General features: G+C 37.5%; 1 protein-coding gene across 3 annotated transcripts in view; it reads left to right on the plus strand.

Moving 5' to 3' along the window:
* The first annotated feature begins 6553 nt into the window (after positions 1-6553).
* Positions 6554-26632, plus strand: part of NRK (Nik related kinase) — a 146607-nt gene continuing 126528 nt past the window's right edge. For all 3 annotated transcript variants that reach the window (XM_049107124.1, XM_035712153.2, XM_035712154.2), the window contains exons 1-2: positions 6554-7006; positions 14630-14695. In XM_049107124.1, coding sequence (XP_048963081.1) covers positions 6950-7006; positions 14630-14695 — 123 coding nt within the window. In that variant the 5' untranslated portion in view covers positions 6554-6949. The remainder of the gene's footprint in view (positions 7007-14629; positions 14696-26632) is intronic.

Below are 26632 nucleotides of genomic sequence, written 5' to 3' on the forward strand. Positions count from 1 at the left end.
ATCTGAAGGTTTGATTGAGGTTAGGAAATCCACTTTCAAAGTGGCTTATCACATGATTGGCAAGATGGTATTGGCTGTTGACCACAAGTCTGACTCAGTTCTCCTCCACGTAGTCTCATCACAGGGCTGCTTCATTGTCCTCAAAGCTTGGCAAATGGCTCATCATATATCAAGCAATCTTAGAGAACTAGCTAGAAGTTTTAGTGTATTTTGTAACCTAGCTTTATAAGCCATGCATTATCATGTCCTCTGTATCCCATTAGCCATACAGGGCCAGCCCTGTTTCATTCTGGAAGGAGATGACACAGTCTTGTTAACAAGATACCTGGTTCGTTAGGGGGTACATTGAAGGCTTGATATTATTACACCATTCAATATAGAACAGGAGCTGGTTTGTTATGGCTCATTATTAATGTATGCCTGCTTGTTCCCAGGAATCATCTCCTTGGACTTCTCTATATACTATTCTGTGAGAATTGCCCCAGAACCAATATTAAGTTTACTGTTTATAGTTTCTGGAATCTATCTTTTTGTCCTGCCTCGAAAATAGGAATTTTGCCCTTTTTCAAACTTGTGGTGCTTCTATGATGTTCCAAAGACCGCCAAAATCACATATGATGGGTTCTGTTTTAGTTTATTAGTTTAAATTATTTAGTGTATTAGTTTATTTTTATTTTAAGTCTGTCATTTTTCTGAGCCTGGAGGTTTGCCCTGAAGTGCAACAGCTGTGTACTTTCCATCAATCTGTACTTTAGCAGCTCTCACCTCTTCAAACTTTAAGTATTATATCGCAATAAATTTTTGTTGAACTAGAGTTCTCTCAGAACATTCTTGATTCTGTGTGTGTGCATATGTGTTGTTTTCTACAAAATTGAACCATGAAAAGAAGCACACTTTTTGAAACGTATATATATATATTCCAAAAATAAATAACTGTAATTTCCAGTTCCCCAACTAGCTTTTCTCTAATCCTCAGATTAAATCAACAGTAGCAGGTTTTTCATTGCTTATATTATCCTCTAATAAATGAAATTGTCAGCTTGGCAATTGAAGAACTTATTAGACTCTGCTTTTTGTTTTTTTAGACTCTGCTTTTTCTTTTAGAGAAAAAAATTAAGGGAATAATTTTAGAATGAGTTATATCTACATATTTCACCTGGGAAGATATCACTGATACATGTTGTTAAATTGTAAAGTTGTGGATATCGGTATAATCCCAGTTTTGTTTAAACAAATAGTAGAAAACAAAAGAATGAGGAAAGAGCTGTATATGTGTGTGTGTGTGTGTGTGTGTGTGTGTGTGTGTATGTATGCACATGTGTTTCCATAAAGTTTATGGTCATGGAGAATGTTAGAGAAGGATATACACCAAATTGTTAACATGTTGAAGGAATGAGTGGTGGTGGTGGTAGTGTGTGATTGGATGGAGAAGGTAGATACTGTTACCCTTTTCTGCATTCATCTTTAAATGTTTTGAATGATTAAGATTAGTGTATATTAACTTTATAAATTTTTGTATATAGTAATATAAAACATTAAAAATATGGTCTCTATCATTATTACTTTCTGCCCCAGTGGCACTACTATAACCGAGATTTAGGAAAATATAGCCCATATAGTTCCTATCATCAATCTGTAACATACTTCCATAAAGATATTCTTTGTTTCCTCTTTCCTTTTTATTCTCTATCAAAGGGATACCAAATCTGCTTATGTGATGCATTACTTCCGGCGTATAAGGATAATTTCTTAAAGTTCAGTGTTATTCCTCTTTTCCTTCTTTGAGTTTTCTCTTTTCAAAATACACACTTTCTAGTTGTGAATTGCTAGTTGCAATTCTTTGTCAAGTCTCTGTGATATGGACATTACACACACACACACACACACACACACAAAACTTCAACTATGTTCATTATACATTATGCATTTGGGGCCAGAAACAAGTTTTGTTGGATCTGAAGCTTTTATAATTTGAGGAACCCACTTCAAAAAGGAATATAAAGTCGTCAATACAGGATTATTAGGGCCATTTCTATGCCCTTGGAAGTGCAAGTGAGGTGTCCTGAAGCATAAATTTCATTAGTATCAAAGTAAATGTGCTCTTGTGTGAGTTTGTTCTGAATGAGTGAGAATGGCTAGCCTGAAGTTTCTAGGTTGGGAATTCTAGGACGAGAATGACATGGACTCCAAGAGGGAAAAGACAAAAACAAAAGGAAGCCCCATGACCAACTTCAGAAATTTATCTGAGTTTTGGGTTTAATTTCCTTGTTTAAGTTCTCTTTATAAAACAATTGTCTTTTTTTAGAGTAGCATTCCAGTTTTCAATAGCAACAAGACCCATGTTAAGTTAGGATCAGATTTCCGGGCCTCATTTTAGAAACAAGCATAGCTCAAATCATGCCGAGCTTAAGAGCATTCCATAACAAGTGACAGAAGCTTTGCAAACTATGGTCAGAAGGCATATTTCATGACCTTTAGCCTGAGAAACATCAGGTGGCCTGTTGCTTTGTCCCCAGAGGAGTGGCACATAGGAAAAATCAAAAGGAGTGTTCACAAGAGTGTTGGGGATTGTGGCAGAAATCCTACAGTTGCAGAGGTGTCTCCATAAAAAAGAAAGAAAACTGTAAGAAGGTCCATTAACCCAGTGATTCCCAAAGAAGTTTCCTCCCTCAACATGTACTTCCTAGGACTCTTTCAGATATGATGCCCTAGCCTTTCACAAGTATACTGGGAGATGTTGGATCTTCAGTGCTTGCAATTACAAGTATTTGAAAGTATTTTCTCAAGAAGATTGCTGTATAACCTTATTTCACTAGTCCCATCCAAGACCAATAATTATAGATAGCAACCTTGTCTTAACAAAAATTGGCAAGATATTCATTTTCATACATGAGGTGTCTGAGTAGAGAAAAAACAATAAATGACAGACCTTTCTGTATGTTTAAATGTCTAATAAATGGTTAATAAAGCATTCTATGAGATTCATTTTTAAAGTGTCTATTAACATCTGTATTGTTGATTATCAATGCATAAATAAAAAAGGATACAACCTATAATCTTTTCAATCTATATAATTTATAATACACACGTGTTCTTGAAATATACTTTCTGCAGATCATGGTGACTAGTGATTTACATGAAAAAAATGAATATGCACTTATTTGTATACAAAGATGAAGGATTGATTTTGGAGTTGTTTTTCCCAAAATGCATCACTGGTTGGTCAGAGAGGAGGTGTTATCAAGGGCTAAAGAATGGAGAGATGCACACTGATCCTCTGGGGGATCAAGCAACATACCCTTGGCACCAGGTCTATAGTACACCTAGCAACTAAACTAAATGGCTATAACCTTGCCATTTAGCACCTCAGGTCTGTTAAGCACGATTGCTCACAAACACAGCCTCCTTCAAGACTTCACTGAATAGAGTTTGTTCTCAGCCAAAAAAACCCTCTTGAAGGAATAGGTATGGATTTTAATATTTTTCCAAGCATTGAAAATCACTGGGATCTTTTTTTCCTCTGGAAGTTTCCTAAGCTTTAAATCCATGATTTTTCCCTGTGAGGCGACCCACTTGGTAATCTCAGCTCAGGCAGGTCACTAGCTACTCTTGGGCTATATCTGAATTCCATTTATTTTTATAAAAGCCCTTGTTATTTCTGTTAGGAGGGCTTGAAGGCTGAAAGGGGGAAAGGGGAACTGGATAGCTCAAGGGTCTAGCTAATGTCATCTGATCTCATTTGCCTTGAGGCTTTTTTGAATTTGGCTCCTCTTCACACAGCCTCAAAATATGCACTGGCCTTCAGTCATTGACAAGTGGGCTCTGGAGTCAGAGGGCCTAAGTTGGAAGCCAGCCTCCTCCAATTTCTAGCTGTGAAGCTTTAGAAAAGTTACTTCATCTCTCTGTGCCTCAATTTCCTTGCCAAAGAAATGGAGATAATTAAAAACCTGGAAGAATAGTCAACAAAATTAAATGAGATAGTATATAGAAAACACTTAGTCCAGAACAAATGGCAAGCATTCAATACATTTTAGCTATTAAAAAATACTAACAATCAAAAGTTACAAAGCTCTCAGGGCCTTAAGATTAACAGAATGGATTGGAGGAGAAAGAGCTGTAATAAATATGGGGCCTATGGATCGTGTTGTTAGCTAAATTATTTCTGGGTAAAACGCAACCTGACAAGTTCCTAGACCCTGAATGGACTATGTCTGCTTTTATGCAGTTTGAGGTCAAGAAAGAAAGGAGAAAAAAAATAACATTTTGAAAGGGGAAGGGGAAGTGATGGTTATAGAGTCAGGAGAAACGAAGACCTGGAGTTGGAAAACAAGTGCCCTATTTCAAGGTTCCTCTCAAGGTTAAGCCTCCTGCTTAGGGGCCACCTATTTGCTTTCTGGTCTGTTAACTAGGCTGACCTTACCCAAGCTGGCCACAAAAATCCCTATAATGCTGGCCTACAAGGCAAAGTTTCCATGCTCTTCCATGCCTCATTTTTCCTTGAAAATAATAATAGCTTAAAAAATATATAGGTTCTCTGTCATGTTCTGGTCAAACACCTAGATTCAGCGCCCCCCTAAATGGAGGTCCTGCCCTGAGATGTGGCTAATCCCTATGGAGTCTTGAAGCTGCTAGCCTCCCAAGGAGCCTTGCAACTAGAGATCCCAATGATGTGGCCTGGATTCTTTTGCCTGGTCTGGACTTGTCTCTTTAGACAGGCTAAAACAGTCTCTGCCATCAGGGGCCATGGGGCATTTCCCCACTCCCTACCATCAGCAAACCACGTTGTGAAGAAAGAAAGAAAAAAGTCTTAACTTATGAACACTTCTTCCCTTTAGCAAGGATTTTCTTCAGAGCTCCTTTAAATGTCACATTTCTTAACTCCGTATTTGATTACTGAAAAGTAGATATGTATACAAAAGTGGAACTTTCTATTAACTAGCTCACCTGCCCATCTGTAGCCATAAATTGCTGCTTTTGGGCTCATATTTAGCAACAACTAAAATAGTTTTTCTAATCACCCAGGAATTCTTAAACTGTGTTTTAGAAGGGCAAGATTTTGTACAGTGTAGTTGTAAGATTTGGATTCTTGGAAAATGCAATTTCTGTATGGTTCACATCATATTTGAATTAACATGAAAATTCGATCCAGAACACCCGAGTTTCTTTTGGGGGGTTAGCTGGTTTTCTCCGCACCCATTAACAGAGAATTTATTTAGGGAAAGCCAGTTCCTCAGACAGGCTGTGGCCATTACAGAGCTCACTGAGGCTCAGAGGTTAAGGGATATAAAGAGGTCAAACTCGGAACTTGAAAAAGACACGAAAGAAACAAAATCCACCAATATAAAAGAATAATGACAAAAGTTAGAAGTGTGTGTCAAAATGGTGCGTTTCAGGTCGGTAGGAAGACTTATTCATGTAAATCTTCCTAAAGGAGGTAGAAATTTCTTAATTAAAAAAGAAACAGGAAACAAACCCCCCACATTACTGTTCCAACCCCAGAGTGCCGGTGCGCAAACGCAGTCTGTAAACTCCAGGGAAAGTAAGCAGCTCCGGGACATTTTTCTAAAGTGCTCTTTGCAGTGCAAGAGCTTAGAATGCGGTTAGTTTTACGCACCGAATCCTTTTCCCATAAACTCTTCAAGAGGCGCCTTGCTTCTTAAGGCTAAATCCCGTTGTCAGATTCTTTTAAAACGTATGTCAGATCCCCTGCGCGTTGTGGGGAAAACGGAGGCGAAGAGCCTGGGCGCCCAGAAACATTTTGCAACGAATGAGCGAATGAATGAAACCCGGCCGGAGTGCTGGAGATTGGGAAATTCGCAGGAACTTTCTGTGTGCTCTTTGAATGCAGCAAACTGCAAACCTAGGAACCGGATTAGCTGGGGCTTCACTCAATCGGTCTCTCTTAACTCCCAGCACCTGTGAACAGGTGCGGTTCTGACTGAGCAGCCCTGGCCTGGTACCAACTAGCTCGGGGCAAGAAAGATGTGGCCCGCCTCGAGGGGACTTCGCAGCGGCCGCGTCCATGCCGCACTGCCTTCATCCAGTGGCTTCAAAGGCTGGACTGTGGTAGCCCTGGGGCGCACTTGGTGCTCTCTCCCCAACCGCACAGGGGTTGCCTATATCGGATCCCTAACCCAGTGTCAAGTCATTTCCTTTTCTAACTTGATGGGTGTTTGAATAAACGAAGCAATAAACTCAGAGGAGCCGAAAGAGAAAAAAAGACAACTAGAAAAGTCACAAGTGTTTCAGGGAGAGATGAGGGCGCGGGCTGTTTGGATTGTGGCAGAGCTGTGAGGCCCAGACTGGGAGCGGCGCGGAGCAGGACCGGTTTTCCGGGGCTGGCAGCTGCCTCGAAAAAGTTTCCTGTGGAACACTAGCCAGCGGGGGCGGGGGCGGCGGGGGCGGCGGGCCCAGCGGTGGATGTGGGAGGGGGCGTGCAGGCGGGGGAGGCCGCGAGGGGCAGTCTCCGAAACCGTTATAGTCCTTCAGCACCTCCCTCGGCCAGTGGCCCCCCCAGCCCGCCTCCCCGCCGCGCGGCTGCCCACCTGGCGACGTGACGCTGCACCAATCCTCTTCGAGCTGCTCCCGGGGGGGCCCCCTCCTTGTACCGCCCCCCTCCCCATCCTGAAAGAGGCGCACCCTGCCGGGACGGACACTGCGCTGTCGCCGGTGGAGCACCCCTCTGAACTTCTTGGTCTCAAAGACTGACGCTCAGGCTCCTCTCTCGCCTTAGCCAAACTTGCTTTCCCGCCTCTCAAACTCCGACTTCACTCCACTCCTCTTTTCCCTCCACTTTCCCCTCCTCTACCTCCCAAGCCACAAGCCCCTGTCCCCTATTCCTTTCCCCGTCTCTCCCTCCTCCTCTCCCTTTTCAACTTCTTGTCCGATTCCACCTCAGACTTCCCGAGCGTTCCTAACTCAGTCGCCCGCTTTTGATCGGCTCGAAGCCATGGCGGGACCTGGGGGTTGGAGGGACAAGGAAGTCACGGATCTGGGCCACTTGCCGGTGAGTAGAGGACGCATCGCCTCCGAAGTGCTCTCTTCTGCAGATTCTGAGCACTGGGGTAGGAGACGGACATCCGCAAGCTGGGTTAGGACAGGACTTTGACGGGGCCGCGGGTGCGGGAAAGGACCCCGGGACCGGGCTTGCGGAAAAGGCGCGCCCCCCCTCCACCACCACCACCCAGGCGCCCGGGGCCGTGCCAAACTCACGAAAAGGCAAAGGGACAGAGTTGGGGTAGAGAGAAGAGGTGGCAGTGGGGTGGTGCGGGCCCTAAACTATGGGGCAATTTCTAAATGTGGCCCGTTTTGTCTAGCGGTGCTCTGGTACCTGTTCTTGGCGGGGGCTCGAGGAGAGACCAAAGAGCACGACGACGCGTGGTTTCCCAAGAGCGCTCTGCCCTGCCACCCCGCCGCCCTGTCGTTTGCTTCTTTTGCCAAAGGAGATGCCCACTCGCGGAGTGGCCTTTACCTCAGAGTGACAACAGGCTAGAAAAATTAAAGCGTTGCAGTCTCACTTCTCTCACTTTGTAATGGCGCTCTCTAAAACCTTATTCTGCCAGGGCACTGTTCCCGGATTTAGCACTGCAGGAGCGAAAACATTCGACGCCGCTCCAGGAAGAAGTGAATTCTGCATACCTCAATTTAAAAAAGAAAATATTGCGCTCACTAACTGACCAGATTTAGCTTTTTTCTCATGGTTTTCGTTTGTAGATTCTCCTTTTGCCGAATGGCCAGCTTTCTTCCAGAATTATAATTAATTGGTGAGCTATTATCGCTGTCGTTATTAGTAGACTTATTATTTTAGCAGTGCCGTCTATTTCATTGGTATCTGGTTTCTGGCAGATATTGGATCCCACCCAACTCTGTCCTTTAAGTTCCCTTTTTAGATTGGCATTTCACTTGCACCCTCTCTTGAATGCAAAGGGCCCCTAGACTCTCGGAAAGGGAATAAGCATGCACCGTGAGGGAATGATCACCAGGCAACTGTAGTTCAGGGCAGTGGCCTGCTTGCTTTGGGAAAAGCTAAATATTAACCTTGAGGTTATACGACTATTCAAAGTCGCGGTGCTTTAATTTTATACATATTTGGCATCTAAAGATCGTATTCTTCATGATGGCAGACACCTGTCCCTATCAAAAATGGGGCATTCCTCGAACCTCATCTATATGATTTCACACTAGAATGGTGTGGAGGAAGAAGTGATTCACGTGAATAACATTTTAACAAATTGTTCTCAGCCTTAAAAAAAAGGAACCTCAATATTGCCATGTTGAATTACATATATTGGCATTGTTAGTGATACAACTTTATGAAATAAATTTATAAAATATTTAAAAGCTGAATCTTTTATTCACCTTGCCTACGTCAGATTTCTGGGATGTGGAGGCCTCAATTGGTGGTTTCCTTTCCGAATAGAATCTCCTTATTTTGACTTGATTTAGTCTCAAGTAAAAGTGTAAGACCAATGAATAAAATGTTACCCTCCTCCAATAATCTCTTTGTAGGTTGGAGAAAAGAGAAAGGAAGCAAAGAAGGGCAAATATGTGGAACCACAAATAAGCAAACTGAAATAACCCTTTTTCCCCCTAAAAATGACTAAAGAGAGGAATAGTAAAGACCTTATAGAAATGATAGAGCAGGGAATTCCAAACCAAGGGGGAAAATGTTTTATTGCCACAAAAAGGGGGTGGGGTGGGAATGGCACAGACTAAGTGACCCGGTCATGGCCCTGGGACATAAGAACTTGGTGAGAGCTGAGGAGATAAGGGAAAAAGCTGCAATCTTTACATTGCAGTTCAGTGGTATATTAGTTTTCTGGGGTCTGGTGGGAGTGTGGAGGGGAGAAAGATGAGGTTGGTTTTTAATGTAGGAATAAGGAGAAAACAAAACTTCATGAAACTCTCATAAAGTCCTCAGCTTTGAACAATTTCTGAATTTCCATTATGCAGGGTCTCAAAGTGGAGGTCTTCACCATTAGCAAACTATGCATATTTGAGCAAATTATGCCCAATTCTCCCCTCTCCCCAAACACCCAGATATAAACCCTAAGATATCTCGAAGACTATTACTCCCTTTAGCATCCCTTACCGTCAAATTTTGAGATGCAAAAAGTTCACATTGCTTTGGTCACTGACATATATTTATGATTGAGATTTCTTTGCATTTGACTTATTTCCTGAGTTTCTGAAGAAGTCAAAGTAAATGAAGAGGTCAAAAGACATCGAAGCTAGCTGTTTGGAAGTTTGCATTTTGATGCATAGATGATAAAGCAAAGAAACCTGCTTATTATGGTGAGATCTCTTATGATTATTATCCTAAATATAATAAGCAAGAGTGAAAGCTGGGGAAATAGCAGGGGAGGAAAATTGTTTAACTGTTTGTTTTTTTTTTTTTTTGCATAATGCCCCTAAAGTCAGAGACATAAAATAAGAAAGCCAACATAGTAACCAGGGAATGACAAGTCAGCTATATTTAATTAATAGATTGCTGTAATGTTTTTCTGATTTCTATTGAATAAATACTTCCTATAGGTGACAAAAAGGAAAGTACAGAGATTTGTGGCTTGTACTTCCTTTTTGAAAAGACAATTGCAAAGCCTTATGTCTTTATGTATATCTCTGTGTGTGTATGCACACACACATGTGTATATATTATTTTCACCTTGTCTTCTAGCAATTCATGGGTGGGTGTGTGTGTCTTTCTCTCTCTCTCTGTATATATATATATATACTAATTTTTTCTCCTAGTATGCCTATGTCACTCAATCCTTGGGACTGGAAACTATTTCTTCATCTCCAAATCTGGCATGTCTTTCACTATGATAGTCCCTTTTGCCTTCTGTGCCCAGTATGGTAATGACATTCCTCATGGCTGTGGCCTTGGTATTTGACACTGCCATGTGTAGTCCTAATCTATATTGGGGTCAGGATTAGACAGGGCTGGGGGACAGTAGTGGCAGAGGTGATCTGAAATAGCACATGATCCAAAAACTATATTTGAATTACATTAGGTTTATATTTAAATATAACTGTCAGCTCTCCCAGTATTCCACCATCCAGACTAAGCCTGCTTTCCACACTCAGTCATGAGAACCTTTCCACTTTACCAAGTACCTTAGCCTCCTGCTTTGAAGCAGTTTTACCTTCTAGTCCACAAGTATTGAAACTTTCAGCATGTCTTCCATTATGTATTTCAAGCATCATCTTAGTATTACATTGTATTTCAATCTATTTCTCAGCCTTTTCCCCCAAATTTCTAGAGCAGTGGGTTTTATATTAGTGCACAAGAATCATTTCGCGATCCTGGGATCTATCCTCAGAAATTCTGATTTCATAATTCCATGATAGTGACTAGGAATGTGTATTTTATTTTATTCAGAATTTTTTTTATTCTTAAGTAATCTCTACACCCAACGTGGGGCTTGAACTTAGAGCCCCAAGATTGAGAGTTACATGCTGCTCCAACTGAGCCAGACAGGCACCCCCAAGTAATCTGTATTTTAAACAAGATTTCCCAAATGATTCTCAAGTAAGGAGACTCTTTATGGTCCATAGGTTGAGAAACACTTGTCTTGAGGAAGAGATTTTCCTTTCTAAATTTTCCACTTGAAATGTGAAGCCCATTCTCCCAACTATCTCTGAAACTCACTCTCTCACTTAATGTGTTCTATATGTCATTTTCAAGTTTTCTTTTCATAAATTTTTCATAAAATCTCTATTTCTAATATTTAAAACAAAATAAGAAATGCTTCTACTGTTCCTTCTAGGTACCTTGCAGTCTTTTCCCTTCCTTTAGCTGTCTGACTAATGGCTTCAGTTCCCTAGTTCTCTTTCTTTACTGCCCTAAATCTGAAATTTATTGCTCTCCGTATTGACCATTTATCAGTTCCCTTTTGTTCCTAATTTCTGCTATATTTGATTCTGTTGATCAGCCTCTGCTTTTGAGTCTCCTCCATGACCAGTAAACACTGCCTTCTAGTGGTTCTTTTTCTTCCTGTTACCCTCACCCCCTATCCTTAATAAAATTGTCCATCAAGATGCTCATTATTTCCCCCTCTCCTTGAATTCATGAGATGGAAACAAATCCTAAAAATTGTGGGTTTCAGGGAACAACCAGACAAAGATGTTTAAATTGCAGGAGATATTTTATAGATCCAGAGTATATCATGAAGTATAAAGTGTTTGCCTGGCATTTTATGTTTCAAAAATGTCTTGAGACTTAGAATTTTCTAAATTTCTTTCAAGAAAACCTTTCACAAATTAGGGTCTCTTATTTACTAACCGTTTTTTAACCAAACAGATCACCAAAGCATATGAAACTGCCAAATAATTTCCGAATTATTGTAGCAGTCATAGCTATAAAGACCTTTCCTTTGCTGGTTTTCCTATCTCAGAGTGACAGGGCAGAGGAGAGGGACCAAGTGATTATGGAGACCCTTCTTACATGGACTTTTTAATTTCACAGATACAAAAAAAAAAAAAAAAGGTTCCGGTTCCTTTTCAATATCTCCTTCCTTGGGAGCCCAGAATAAACTTTCTCTATCATTCAGTGGAAAATGTGATATAAGAAATTGAGTAATATTACCTTACTAATAATTAGCGCAGTTCTACTCCCCACTTTTTTCCCAGTTTGACAGTCATTTAATCTTGAAAGATTCTAGTGTGGATATTGGGAGCAAAAATATTGCATAAAAACTGAGGAAGAAAGTGCTCTTAGTATAGTGAATACTAAGTTGAGCTGTCTTTAAGGACAGAAGAAATTTTTTAATGACATTCTTTTTTAAAATGTGACCATGAGGAGAATTAGGATGTTTTGGTCATTTATGAACAGGAAAAACGTTTCCAAACAACATGAATGCAGACAAAATTAGGCCTCCAAGAATTCTATGGGTATTTTATTATCCCTGTCCATTTCTTTGGTGGATTTTGTTGTTGTTGTTGTTTGGTTGTTGTTGTTGTTGTTGTTGTTTTTAGTAATTAGATATCTGAGTTCAAATATAAGTAAGGTATTATGTTTTGAAGGTGGAAAAAAAGGCTTAAAGACATTTAGGACTTTTGTGCTCAAAGATTCAGAAATAGTTGTTCAGGTAATATAGTAATTCCCTAATATGTGGTATTTTTTTCAGCTAAAATTTAGCCTTAATTATAACAAAGAATAGCTTACCAATAGGAATCAGCTAACATATTTGATTCTTTTGACAGATGGCTAGAAGTTGTTCCTCCAGAATTAAAAATGTCTAGTATAAATCCCTTAATAATATCCTTCAAATAAATATGCTAAAGTGATAAAGTTTTTAAGCCAAACCTTAGCAACTTCTTTGTTGGCTAACTTTTCACCCATAATTTTTTCAATGAGTTATAGTAACAATGATATGCTTACTATCAAGGCCACTATAGTAATCTATTTTTACTTCTGTTAAATTCTCAAAATTATTATTTTAAATAACTTTTATGTTTTCATTGGGAGTATGTTCCCTGAACTATTTGATTATAATAATAGACTGCATTTTGTGACATTGATTTTTATGATGACTTTAAGGAAGTAGGCTGCTGTTTTCTCTAACGGTGGTCGTATCAAATCCAATTGGGATTTTAAAACATTTGAATCTGATTTTTTTTCCTATAGATTTTGAAAGCTAGGAAATTACCTAATACAAAACCTTCATTTTATATGTGTGAAAACTAAGTCCCAGAAAGAGTAAATGACTTATCCAGAGTCATATAGTTAATTAATGGCAGAGCTGGAGCTAAACCTCCAGCTTCCTCTGTCCAGTTGAATACTTATTGACTGAAGTAATCCCAGACCTGTGTCATTTTCCTGTGACAGTTTTGTCAGATCACACAAATACTGAGACCATTTTAAGAAGTCTATAATTTTATTCATATACATTGCATATCCTCAATAGTGTTTCTGTTTAGCTCACATTTGTCACAGTGATAAAAATGTTTTCAAATAAGGTTAAACAAAGTTTATGTTTATAAAATGTGCTTTCTATATAAGGCATGTGAATCTCTAAGGATGCACTAATGAGCCTAGCACTTTGTGTATAAACTGGCATCTACTCATACCTCATTTTGGTTTTGCTAATATAGCAAAATAAGCTGCTAGACTAAAACAATTAAGTAGTGATAAAATTCAAGAAACCTTGTTTTGTGGTGAACAAGCAAGGGATATCCATAGTAAAGGTTAGGAGGCAATGTTTAAGAATGAATTTGGAAATCTTAGGAATCTGTCCATAAATACGTTTATTTTGTCTTCTATGATGCCGTTCTCAGGCCTAAGACAGAAAATATCATTGGGAAAATTGTGCCATGAAAAGGTATTCAGCTGATGCAAAAATTAACTTAAAATAAATTTAAAAATCCTCCAACTGTCTAGTAAAAAAAAAAAACTGCACTTGTTTAATGCCATGCTCTTGCTTTGTTATTTACATATGTTTCTTAATTTTTAAAGAAAATTTGATTTTATTGACATTCTGATTTGAGGCACCATACATATTCTTTTGGGGGGCACTAAAGATATATGTATTTCTTTATTTTATTGAAGTATAATTAGCATACAATGTTATGTTAGTTTCAGGTATACAATATGGATTCAACAATCTTATATATTACTCAGTGCTCATCACAATAAGTTACTCTTAATCCCCTTCCTCTACTTTACCGACACCCCCCACACCACCCCTCTGATAACCATCAGTTTGTTCTCTATTTAAGTCTGTTTTGTTGTTTGCTTCTTTTTTTGTTGTTCATTTTTGTTTCTTAAGTTCTACATATGAGTGATATATGGTATTTGTTTTTCTCTATCTGATTTATTTCATTTAGCATGATATTCTCTGGGTCCATCCATGTTATTGCAAATGGCAAGATCTCATTTTCGTCATGGCTGGATAATATGCTATTGTACCACATCTTCTGTTATTCATATTTAGAGGTGATATCCTTTCTCAAGAATTACTATTATGTAAATAAACTGTCCAGATTTTGTACCTAATATCTACTCATCATTGCTGTATGCTAAACTTTCTGCCTGTCTGGTTAGTACTCAAAAAATTAATATTAAAAGTATATCAATTGCAAGTAGATAAATTTCCTTTTTTTAAGATTTTATTTATTTATTTATTTATTATTTATTTATTTATTTATTTATTTATTTATGAGAGACACAGAGAGAGAGAGAGGCAAAGACACAGGCAGAGGGAGAAGCAGGCTTCATGCAGGGAGCCTGATGTGGGATTCGATCCCATGACTCCAAGATCACGCCCTGGGCCAAAGGCAGGCGCTAAACCGCTGAGCCACTCAGGGATCCCCGATAAATTTATTTCTATTTTAAGAATTGTTCTAATTGTATTATGAATATGTGTCAACTAGACATAATTGTATTCATTTTACAGGTTTGTGATAATTTGTTATACAACTGCTTAATATTCGTGTCATTGTTTCTTTTCCATAAATGACTATACTCTGCCCAGGAAAATTGTGACGTTTAATCTTTTGGTAAATGACACCAGGTTCCTCCCATGGAAATTCTAAGGAAGCAAGGCACTATGGAAATACCATTTTAGGTAGTTAAATGCTTGCCTATTTTTCCAAGAAGATTGACAGTTTTTGTTCTACATTTTTCTAGGATCCAACTGGAATATTCTCATTGGATAAAACCATTGGCCTTGGTACTTATGGCAGGATCTATTTGGTAAGTAGAGTTAGAGTATGCATTGGTTCTTCATTTTTCTACTAACAACAATGATTGCAAGTGAAAACCCTACACTGCAGAGCAAATAATGACAAAAGCATTTTACTTTGAGAGATGAATCAAATTAAGATAGCTCAATGATATCTGTGAGAATTATTACAAAAGAAATAGATTAGGAATCTGTAGTGAACCAACACTCCAAACATAAGATCTAAAAATTATTAGCAGAAAATGAATAAAATCATCAACAGAAAATGGAATTAATTCAAATAAGATGTACCCAAATAAAAATATCATTCATTTTATGTTATACATTCATACCATTCAAATTTCATTCAAATTTAAAATGAACATTACAAAAATCAACATTTCCACAATATTCTACATCATACTGTGTGCATGTGTGTGCACATGTGTGTGACAGAGTTAGCCAAATAATATAACTCTGTATTTATTTAATGATTATTTATTAAACAAAATATGTTCCGAACACTGTCATCATCTCTGGAGGTAAAGTGATGACCAAAACAGATGATCCCTGCTCTTCCAGGGCTTATGGTCTAGAAATATGTAAGTGATTAAATGTGTGTATGTGTGTGGGAATGATTGGGAGAGGCACATATATTATACATGTAAGCACACAAATAACTATATTTGCAGTTGTAATATATCCCTGGTGTGGTTATTGAGGATGATGCTGATGCATTCTAGGTAAAGCAGAGAAACTGTTAAGGGCTGACTTGGACATGGGGTTACTTTTAATGTCCCTGTCACCTTGATCACCTTCCTCTACTCTTTAATACAGGGATTAGACATTTTCTCAATCTTTTATGAGGTTCTGTACAAATGCAGTGTTCCTTTACCCCAAGCCTATCCCTCAAAAACCAAATATCTGTCCTTAATCTGATCCTTACTGTAGACTGACCACAGGTCCTCTACATATGGGTTGAATAGAGGTGTCCTGGTATAGGTCCAGTGGAAGGGGCTTCTCTCTAGTTCAGAGAAGGTTGCCTTCTGCTTGCCAAGCCTTGTACCTTTAGGTTACATCTGCATAGAAGGGGATTTAAAAAAAATCATATACCCAAGTTGGGGTACGGGAGATCTTTAAAATCTGCACAAAAGTACTTATATTGTCAAAGCTGAGTAGTAAACATAGCATTGGGAAGGTTCCTTAAAGCAGAAAGAACCTGTGAGTGTGTAGGGAACAGAGATAATTCCAGTATTCATGATAAACTTTTTAAAAATCATTTTGATTTTACCTTTTAACAGAATCAATAAGCTATAGACAGTGATGTAATATAAACACAAATATATTGTTTATGTTACCTCACTTGTATCTCAAACTGAATGATTAGTTAACAATTGTGTGATCTAGGTGAATTTTGCCACCACATACATAGATACCTACACCTATATACTTAGTTCTTCTTCCTTCTTTGTGGTATGTGTATTTACAATCTCTGTAACTCCATACCCACTTTAATTCCTGAGGGTTATATACATGTGTGTATGTTTGTGTGTGTGTGTGTGTCTGTTTATTTGAAGGAATACAGCTCTCTCCACCACCAGGTTTTAGTAATAAAAACATCAGTCATATGAGTTAAAAAGCAAAGGTAAGTTTAGATAAGACAAAAGGATGGTTTCTCATCATCAGTCATCAGAACTGTGATGCCATAAAAAGAAGAAAAGGCAAGAAGATAAAAGGTGAGTTCTGCATGGTACTTCTCTTTTTTTTAACTAGGGTTTGTTGAGGTATAGTTTACAATTGGTAAAATTTGCCATTTTAAGTATGAAATTCTATGAGTTTGGACTACTCATGTAGTCATTTAGTCATGTAACTATCACCAGAATCAACATTTTTCCAACATACATCTTAAAAATACACAGTATACCTTCAAGTAATATTCTTCAAGTAATATTTCACTGTGTGGTGTCCCAGCGTGTGTAAAATGGTTATAGTTGTTATTTATTTTGCCTTTATGTGTGATATAAATCCATAACACTCCTACTTTGTTCCCTGTACTCAATACTATTACTTTTTATTTAATTATCTTTTAGAGCAATTAAAAAGAAGAAAAAATACTTTTTAAAGATTTTATTTATTTATTCATGAGAGACACAGAGACAGAAGCAGGCTCCATGCAGGGAGCCTGATGCAGGACTCGATCCTGGGTCTCCAGGATCAGGCCCTGGACTGAAGGAGGCACTAAGCTGCTGAGCCACCGGCACAAAGCCGCAGACGCCCAAGAAAAAACATTTTTATTCATTTGAGCCATTTCTGGAATTTTCATTTCTTTGGGCATATCCAAGTTTCTATGCTTCTAAAGCCTGAAGAATTTTCTGTGATGTTTCTTGTAGTGCAGGGCTCCTGGTAATGAATTCTGTCTTGATTTGTATGATTTGTATGAAAATCCCTCATTTCATCTTCATTTTTAAAATACATTTACACTAAATATAGAATTTTATATTGATGGTTTATTTTTCTTTCCACACTTTGAAGATACTACTCTATTGTCTTCTGGCTCACATAGTTTTTGAAGTCTCTTGTCATTCCCATCTTTGTCCCTTTGTATTTTTCTTCTCACAGGTTTTAGGACTTTTCTCTTTAAATTTGTTTTTTTTTTTTTGAGTTCAAATATGAGATGTCTAAGGCTTTTTGTGTGTATGTGTGTCTGTGTTTGGTGGGCTATTTATCATCCTTGGGGTTCTCTGAACTTCTTGGATATGTATTTTGACATATTTTATTTTGGGGGGGCAGTTTTTGACCTTTATCTCTTCAATTTTTTTTTTTGCTTTGTTCTCTTCTCGTAGTGGGAAACCAAATTTATATTTGATAGGCCATTTGATATTAACTCACAGCTCTTGGATGCTCTATTTTGTCTCTTATGTGTGTGTTGCGTATATATGTTCATATGTTTATTTGCTTTTATTCTCTTTTCTCTTTGTGTTTCACTTTGGATCCATTTTTTCGTATCTTCAGTTTTACTGATTCCTTTCTCAGCTTTTTGGAGCCAACTGATGAGACTGTCAAGGGCATTTTTTAGCTCTTTTACAGTTTTTCATTTCTAGCATTTTCACTTGACTATTTTTATAGTTAACATCTTTGCTGAAATCTCCATTTGTTCATGCATGTTTTCCATATGTTTCACTAAAACATATGAATTATAGTCATGTTAAATTTTGTCTCATACTTTGGATATCCAAGTCATTTCTAAGGCTGGTTACATTGATTGCTTTGTCTCTTGAGAGTTAGATTTTTTTTCTTTTTTGCTTATCTGTTTCTCAGAATCTTTCTTTTTTTTTTTGAATGCCAGACATTGCTTATAGAACAGTAGAGATTGAAGTAAATAGTATTTACACCTTGAAATGGGCATACTTGTCCTGCTAGGTCATTAATATAGGAGGTTGAGTCAATCTAATAAAATGAGCTATGTTTGGATTATATTGTTGCTATGGTTATCCCAGTTAATCACCAGCATCAAGTTCTTCTGTTACAATGTGCTTAGCATGGTTGGTGGGGTTCTCCATATTCCTGCTCTACCCTCAGATTTAGAACCTTCCCTGTGCATCTGTGCCTCAAAGAGATTTTCTCTTCATGCTCCTGAGTCTCCCTAATGATATGCTGGTATTGCTTCTTATTAAGTTAGCTCCTTAGCCTGGGACAGGGAAGAGTTCTCTGTTTTCTTTCTGGTGTGGGACAGGAAGTTCTCTGTTTTCTTGATTCAACCTCAACCTTAGGCAGATCCTGTGCCTCTGGGTCATGGAAGTGGGACTTTCTTAGTTATTCTTTCCCTCTGCTAGTTGTAGGATTCTTCTTAATTCCTGCCCCTCACCAGAAGTAGAGGACTTATTTATTATTATTATTATTATTATTATTATTATTATTATTATTTGCATTTCCCCAGCTGCAGTAGATCATCATCTATACCCTGAGGGGAATAGTTTGCTGCCTTTCCCTTAAAGTTTAGGGCTGCTATTCCTTAAGGAGAAAGGAATTGGACATGGTTTCATGCTTTTCCTACTGTAAAGGTTTCTGCTCTCTACTAGGTCAGTACCGTGAATCTATGGAGAAAAGCCTGTGCATGTGTATAAATTCCTCTTATATCTATGGCTCCCAAGGGTATTGTACTCTCATGATAGCCCATACTTGGCCTTTAGCAGTTCATTAAAATTTAGCTGAAGTCTTTATACTATCTTCTATGATGACCTTGCCTTTCCCCTGCAGCCACAAGTTAGCCTGTGCTCATGTTCCATCTCTCCTTGCAGATACTTATCTTTCTTCAGACATCAGACTAGTTGATTGTCTTGAGGCTTCTCTCTGGGTTTAATAAAAGTTATGATTTTGTAGATTATTCAGCTTTTTCTTGTTGCCAGCGTAGGGATGGCACTCTTTCCAGCTTTCCACATTCTTATCAGAAGCCAGAAGTCCATGTCAATTCCTTTACCTGAATCTTCATGAAGCATCTACCATTTGCTAGATCCTGTACACATTTGTAATTCCTAAGAATTTTATATGTGCCTATTCAGATCCAGAGATAGAGAATACTTTCCACCATCAGATCTTCAAGGCAGAAACCTCTGTATTACAGAAGGTAGATGATTGCAGATGCTTTACTCACATTAGACGTATCTTCCTTTGTCACTCATTGATGTGACCTCTTTTTTTCTACCTGAAATTAATTTCCTTATGTATAATGTCTTGGGATGGTGTTACTGTAGATCAATACCTCCTTCATGGAAAACAATCTTGAGTATGTATAAAATGCCTTTATAAAAGCATTATTTATATTTTATTAAGCATACATAGTATGGGTTTTATAGTATAATAATACCATTTTTAGAAATCTATGAAAAACACCGAAAATGTAGAAAATGGATGAAGATTTATTTTAGCAGAAAGCTAGAATATTGTGGTGAAAAGAGGGCCTCTTTTGGAACCAGGCAGACCTGATTCAGTACTTACTTGGACATTAATTAGCTGTGACCTTGAACAAGTCACTTAACCTCTAAGTATACATTTCCTTCTTTATAAAATATAACTAATAATACTTACATGATTTGATAAGTTTTATTTTTTATTTATTTATTTGATAAGCTTTAAAAACAATGTATTACTGTTGCTATTATTTGTAAAAGACAAATTCAGAAAAATCCTAAATAGTAAAAAATAAGATGAAGTAAATACCTACTCAGTCAATGTAATTGCTCTGAAAAGCAATGTTTATGAAGCTATCTAGTACAATAGAACTATATTTAATATGTTAAGCAAAGTATTCCATATTATTATATGTATACCCCGATTATGGTAATGTTAAGAATTATGCAGTGATAAAGGGTAAATTAAATGTTTAGAATTACATTATTATGTAATTTCCCATTCCATAGTTTTTCTAATCTATATTTCTAATGTTTGTAATGTTATATTATTTAGGTAGAGTACATGCATATTTGTGGATATAAATTAAATATATACATGCATATGTATGTATTAGTACCAAATTCTGTAAAAATACCCCATACAACAAAATGGAAGCATGATACCATTCAAAATTAATGTCAGAGTGACTCATAGAATCCTTTGCTTTTTCAGTGCTGCCAACCACATCCCCTGCTGGTGTTTGTTTTGGTTAAGGTCTCTCCAATGTCTTCCAGCTTGTTTCCAAGGCCCTGTTCTCTGGCAGGTTTCCAGCTGTCTGCTGAGGTCTGTGCACATTGAAATGAAGGCTGAGTTGCACACTTCACATTGTAATCCTTTTACTTTCCTGCCTTTTCTTCTAATTAGATGCCTATCTTTCTACTCTCTCCCACTCCTGCCAGTACAAATCTCGCTTAAAATTGTGGATTTTATTTTTCTTCTTTTTTCAGGAGAAAGTACTGTTCTTCTTCCCCCAAGTAGAGTCATAAATGTAGTTTCCTTTTCACCTTTAGCTGCTAGTCTCTTTCATAGCTTAAGAGTTGTCACTCGAAGTAAAGGAATATTTAGAATTTTCACAGGTGAGGACATATTAGTAAAAAGAAAGTAGGTTGGAACTTGTTTTTTAAAGGTACTATTAGAAAAATAAACAATTTCCCAAAAAACAATGTACACAGAGAGACCATAGTTATTTTATGAAATATTAAGGAGACCAAGACCCTTTAGGGTAGTGTAGTGGGTGACACTATACATGTAACTTGATTTTTCTGGGCTAACTTCCTCAACTGTAAAAATAAATGTGTTAAACAAGGTAATCTCCAGGGTTTCATACAGCTCTCTGAAAGTACACCTAGCAGAGTGCCTAGAACTCAAAAAAAATTAAACTATTCTTATTCTTACTGTTATCAGCATACTTGTAATTGTCTTACATCCCCTTCACCATCTTGCAAAATCGAAGTTGTTTATTGGTTGTTAGGTAAGTAGTTCCTCATTTCACCAAATAAAATTATTGTCATCACGTTTTTCTATTCTTTCCTCTACCACTTGATACAAAGACCTCATATTATAGCTCAGTAATTACTGTAATACCCAATGCAAATATAAAACTGGGTAGGGCACCAGGGTGGCTCAGTGGTTGAGCATCTGCCTTTGGCTCGAGTTGTGATCCTGGGGTCCTGGGATCAAGTCCCACAGCAGGCTCCCTATAGGGAGCCTATCCCTCTGCCTATGTATCTACCTCTGTGTGTGTGTGTGTCTCTCTCATGAATAAATAAATAAAATATTTTAAAAATAAAAGATAAAACTGGGTAGCAGATGTATTGGGAAGGTTGGGTATTTCACTATATGTTAGTTAACTAATGTTTCATTCATCAGAATACTGGTAGGGTAAGACAAATAACTGAATCTTCAAAATGAACCATTTCTCCTTGTCCTTCATGAAGTCTTGACTGTACCCTTAATCTCAATCATCTATTTCCTTGTTGCCATTTGAAAGTGGTGAGGGAGAAAAGGCAGTAGGAAAAGGTTTAAGGCAACCATTTTTACAAAAGGCAACCATTTCAAGCAAAGGAAAAATTTTCCTGAAATAGGGTAAACCTCTATAATTGGGTTTAAAGCTTAATTGTCACATGTGCCTGACACCTAATTGTATTGAAATTAATGCTAGTAGAAGGAAGAGACTGCTCCAAATAACTTATTGTTCTAACACTTAAAAAAATATGCTCTGGACATAAGTAAGCATTTATCCATGAGAGATAGTAGAGGAGTCAGCAGATTAAGTCACATAGGAAAGTGTGGCATTGCAATCACAAGGAAATTCCTGACTTGCTTGCACTCTGGAAATACACTGTTGAATATGTAAATTTCGTTTCAAAACTCTGTCAAATGTATCACTCTCAGATTTTTTTTTTAATCATTGCTTGACACATTGCTTTTACTTGGAAATCTCACCAGATAGGTGAGATTTAGGTTTATTAATTACATTTTCTGGATTTGAAGTTGGAGCAGGGAATGGGAACAGAAAGGCAGGAAAGAAATGTCCTCAAAGTTGATGACATACAATTTATGATATTTTAAATTAAGTTTCAGAAACATGGTGCTGACATTTGGGTTGCCTAGCCACTAGGCCTATTGGATAGGGGTTTGAGTATTTTTCCTTTTAGGCTGAAATTATACTGTTTATTTGCCTACCAAATGTCTAGCACTGTGAATGCTTTCTTTTTAGGTAGGAAAGTTTCCTCACATCCTTGCCATTTTTGCAAATATAGCTCAATTAAGTCAGCCAACAAATATTGCTTGAGAGCCCATAAAGTGCATAACACTGTACATTTTATTATACATTGCAAGCCTCAGAAGCAGGAGCTGAAGCTGAAGCTGACTTGAGAGTAAAGGATTGCTAGGTTGTGGTTCCTTCCTAGTGGAGTATCATAAGTCCAGAAACCTCTTGGTTCTGCCTTTTTCTTGTGGCATTGCGTCCTTGTGATAATTTGTGTGCCTTAAAAGTGGGAATTGACTTTTTTTTTTACTTTTTTTAACTAACCTTCTTGCTGCTCTACATAGGAAATATTAAATTTATCCCTTAAATAAAAACATTGCTTTGAATGTTTAAAATTTTCCATAATAAATAAAAAAATATTCATCAAGTGCCTACTATGTCCAAGCACTCTGTTATTCACTAGGTGTTAGTTGGAATTATCAGAAAACATTTGAGGGGTTGCTCTTATTGATTTGGTTTTAGTGGACATAAGGAAGGAGATTATTTTCCCTATAATTGTGGCCTCTACATATGAGGAGGGAATGATATGTAACAGGAAGGAAAGGGAGTGGTAGGGTGAGATTGGGCAAAAGCAGGGAGGAAATAGGGATGTCAATTTGTTTTGTTTTGTTTTTCCCCCCTGAATGTAGAAAGTATAATGAAGCTTCTACTTGAACTCAGAAACAAGTTTTTTCTTCAGTAAGAGAACTGAGGTTGAATATTTACAATGAGGGTGAAAAGAACTAATATAGGCTAAGTAGATTGAAACTCAGGGTGAAAAAAAAAACTCAGGGTGAGACTCAGGGTACCAAATTAGTGCAAGGTACTAAGGCTTAAAGGCCTTGGGAAAAAAATGGAATATTTCTATCTTGATCATGACATCTTTCCATAACCTAGGTTCTGAATTGTAGGTTTGTCTTTTCCTTTTTGTGTTATACCAGAATATATACTTCTGCCTCCTGATAAATCTTGAGGAGGAGAAGCAGTAGCATGATAGGACCAAAAGGTGAAAGTAAATGTTATATGTGGGATTTGTGCTCTTAGGAGGCCACAATTTTTTTTCACAACTACTGTAATCTGTTTAATAAATTCATAGATATACATGGAGAGAAATTCAAATCCTATTGTGGTAATGTAAAAAAATTATGATCTCATATCATTGATTTCTAATTAAGTTGATTTTATGAAGTTGTTCTAGGGATAGAAAAGACAAATTCAAATGTATGGAGATAAATATGTATTTCTAAACAAGGTCCAAGACTAGTAAATTATAGCATGGTGTCTTTGGTCAATCAGATAAAAGCATCCCAATTATAAAAATTTTTATAAAATAGAAGTATAAATCTCTGTGGGAGGGAATAATACAGTTACTTAAAAGTGGATATACAAAATTACACAATTGATGCTTAGTTTATACACTTAAAGCTCCCTTTACTATATCAGTCCTAGGAAAATTTATGTAGACAAGGTTTTATAAACCATTTTTTAGGGATGCCTGGGTAGTTCAGTGGTTGAGCATTTGCCTTTGGCTTGGGGCGTGATCCCGGGGTCCCAGGATCGAGTCCCACATTGGGCTTCCTGCATGGAGCCTGCTTCTCCCTCTGCCTGTGTCTGTGCCCCCCGCCTCTGTCTCTCATGAAAAAATAAATTAAATCTTTAAAAAATGTTTTTTTAAAGGTTTTATTTATTTATTTCAGGGAGAGAGGGCAAGACCATGAGTGAGAGAGGTAGAGGAAGAAGGAGATACAATCTTAAGCAAACTCCATGCTAAGCGCACAGCACCATGAAGGGCTCAATCTCATGACACTGAGATCATGACCTGAGCTGCCTGAGCTGTGGAGCCCCACACAGGGCTCTATCTCACGACCCTGGGATCGCAACCTGAGCGGAAACCAAGAGTCAGACACTTAACCAACTGCGCCAACCAGGTGCCCTATATAAATCATTTTAAAGAGAGATGGGTGTGAGTGAGAGCAGTGCTAGAAACATTAATGTACTCTGTGTCTAATACACTAAAACTTCAGTTCTGTTTTATTTTGCATATACATATATTTTTATACATGTAAACGTATTTACACAAATAAATGTATTGCATATATGCTATATCTTTGTGTGTATATATAAATTATATAGAATATAAATTATGTATAGATAAATAGATAGGATTGTGGTCAGATTCTCAGTGAATTCAGTAAGGTGGCTAAAGAATCAAGAGTTCTTGCTTTCCTTGATCTTCTAGTAGCTGAGCACTAAAAACTAGTTAGGTCTCCACTATATTTTATGAAACAGCTAGCTAGGTCTCCACTATATTTTATGAAACAGACACTTTAGAAAATAGCATTTAGGCAGTTCTAATTCTTGAATAAGAAAGAGTCCTAACTTGGTTTTAGGAATTTCCAACATCCTACCATATTTGTGTATTTGTGTCTGAGGTAGTTTTGTGTGATGCTAGAAATGAAGGTGTCATGGTAGCTCTCTGAAGGTGTTAAAGAAACAGTGGAACCTCTTACATTTTTATGTTGCTGGGGTTATACTGAAGGCAGGTTCTTACAAAGAGGCCTGTGAGCAAAATTGTGCTAAAATATAAAAAAATATCAGAATATATAAGTAGCTTTTTAACCTGCAGTCTTATTTTTCCCTGCTCAGATACACTCAGGTTATAACAAATTCCTCTTCCATCAGAGCATGGAGAGAGAGAGGAAAAATGAGGTATCAATTGTGTGTCATTTCAGTTGGAGAAGTTGGAGAAATAATGATATAGAGGTGGTTTATGTATAATTTGTGTTGGAAAAATAGGAAAGCTCCTTTTAGGTATGTCATTTATAGGCAGAGTCCCTTTATAAATAGGGAAAGGAGGTTGGATTATTCAGGGTTCCCCGAGGGAAAAGAAGATTGATTATATTCTAAGCACTGCCAGTAACATTTTGTATAAATCATTAACTCTGAAGAGAAACAAAACAAAACAAAACATAAACACCACCATATTCAAAAAGGACAAGTTTAAGAGTTCCCATAGAAGGATAGTTTTTCTTGGTTCTGAGAAAAAAAATTAAATAAAATTAGTTGGTATACAAATTGGATGAGGAATAAAGAAGACAGGGAATGAAGTGTTAGTCACTTTAGAGATGATGAGCTTTATATCCTCAAAGTGAGTAACAATTTTTTTTAATTTATTTTTTATTGGTGTTCAATTTACTAACATACAGAATAACCCCCAGTGCCCGTCACCCATTCACTCCCACCCCCCGCCCTCCTCCCCTTCTACCACCCCTAGTTCGTTTCCCAGAGTTAGCAGTCTTTACGTTCTGTCTCCCTTTCTGATATTTCCCACACATTTCTTCTCCCTTCCCTTATATTCCCTTTCACTATTATTTATATTCCCCAAATGAATGAGAACATATAATGTTTGTCCTTCTCCGACTGACTTACTTAACTGAATTACAATTATATTGTTCTTGGTGCTTAATTTGCATTCTATTGTTTATATTTCATAAGAGGTTTATGACATGGGCACCATTATTATCATCATCTTCCCATCTCATAAATAAGGAAACTGAGGATCCAAGCACTTGAGTTCCTGAGCAAGTTCACAAAGCAAGTAAAGCTGCAAAGTCAGGAGTCAAACATAATGTGCCTGGCTCTTAGGTTTGTGCTTTTACCTCTACTATCTTATATTCAGCTCCACATATACAAGCCAGAGTCAAAAACCATTCAACTAGATCAGCTGGTTGAAAAAAATATCTGCCCAAGTATAGACGTATGCAGGAACCTTGTGAACTGAGGTCAGTTATGAAGATTGTTCATGATGCATCCCTTAGCCTATTTGTTTCCTTCATGACAAGCACTAAGACACACTGAAGTCTGAGGAAATTTTTCTGGGATTTCGAATTTCAGAAGTGGACAGGAACAAATCAGATGGGCTTTGAAGGACACTTGAAGCTCATGACTAAATTCCTACTCAGATTATTGAAAGCCCTAGGAAGGCAGAGATTGCTTGCAATTGCTTCTTTACTCTTTTCTAATGAGCCAGAGGCCTGTCTCCAGGGCCACTGGCTTCATGACTCAATTTCTGCTCCTACTGGAAGTCCCAGAGAAGAGGGAGACAACAAAGGATAATTGAAAGTTAGTGCCTCTCAAAGAAGAAACAGAACCTCAGCATCTCCTTTGTGGATGATTGGTTTCTAATTGGTAGGGATATTAAAAATTAACATATTTTAAAGGTTTTGTGTATTTTCTAACAAATGCATTTCAAAGAACATAGATAAAAACT

The sequence above is a fragment of the Canis lupus genome, chromosome X (genome assembly GCF_003254725.2).
Source record: "Canis lupus dingo isolate Sandy chromosome X, ASM325472v2, whole genome shotgun sequence".
Classification (NCBI taxonomy): domain Eukaryota; kingdom Metazoa; phylum Chordata; class Mammalia; order Carnivora; family Canidae; genus Canis; species Canis lupus.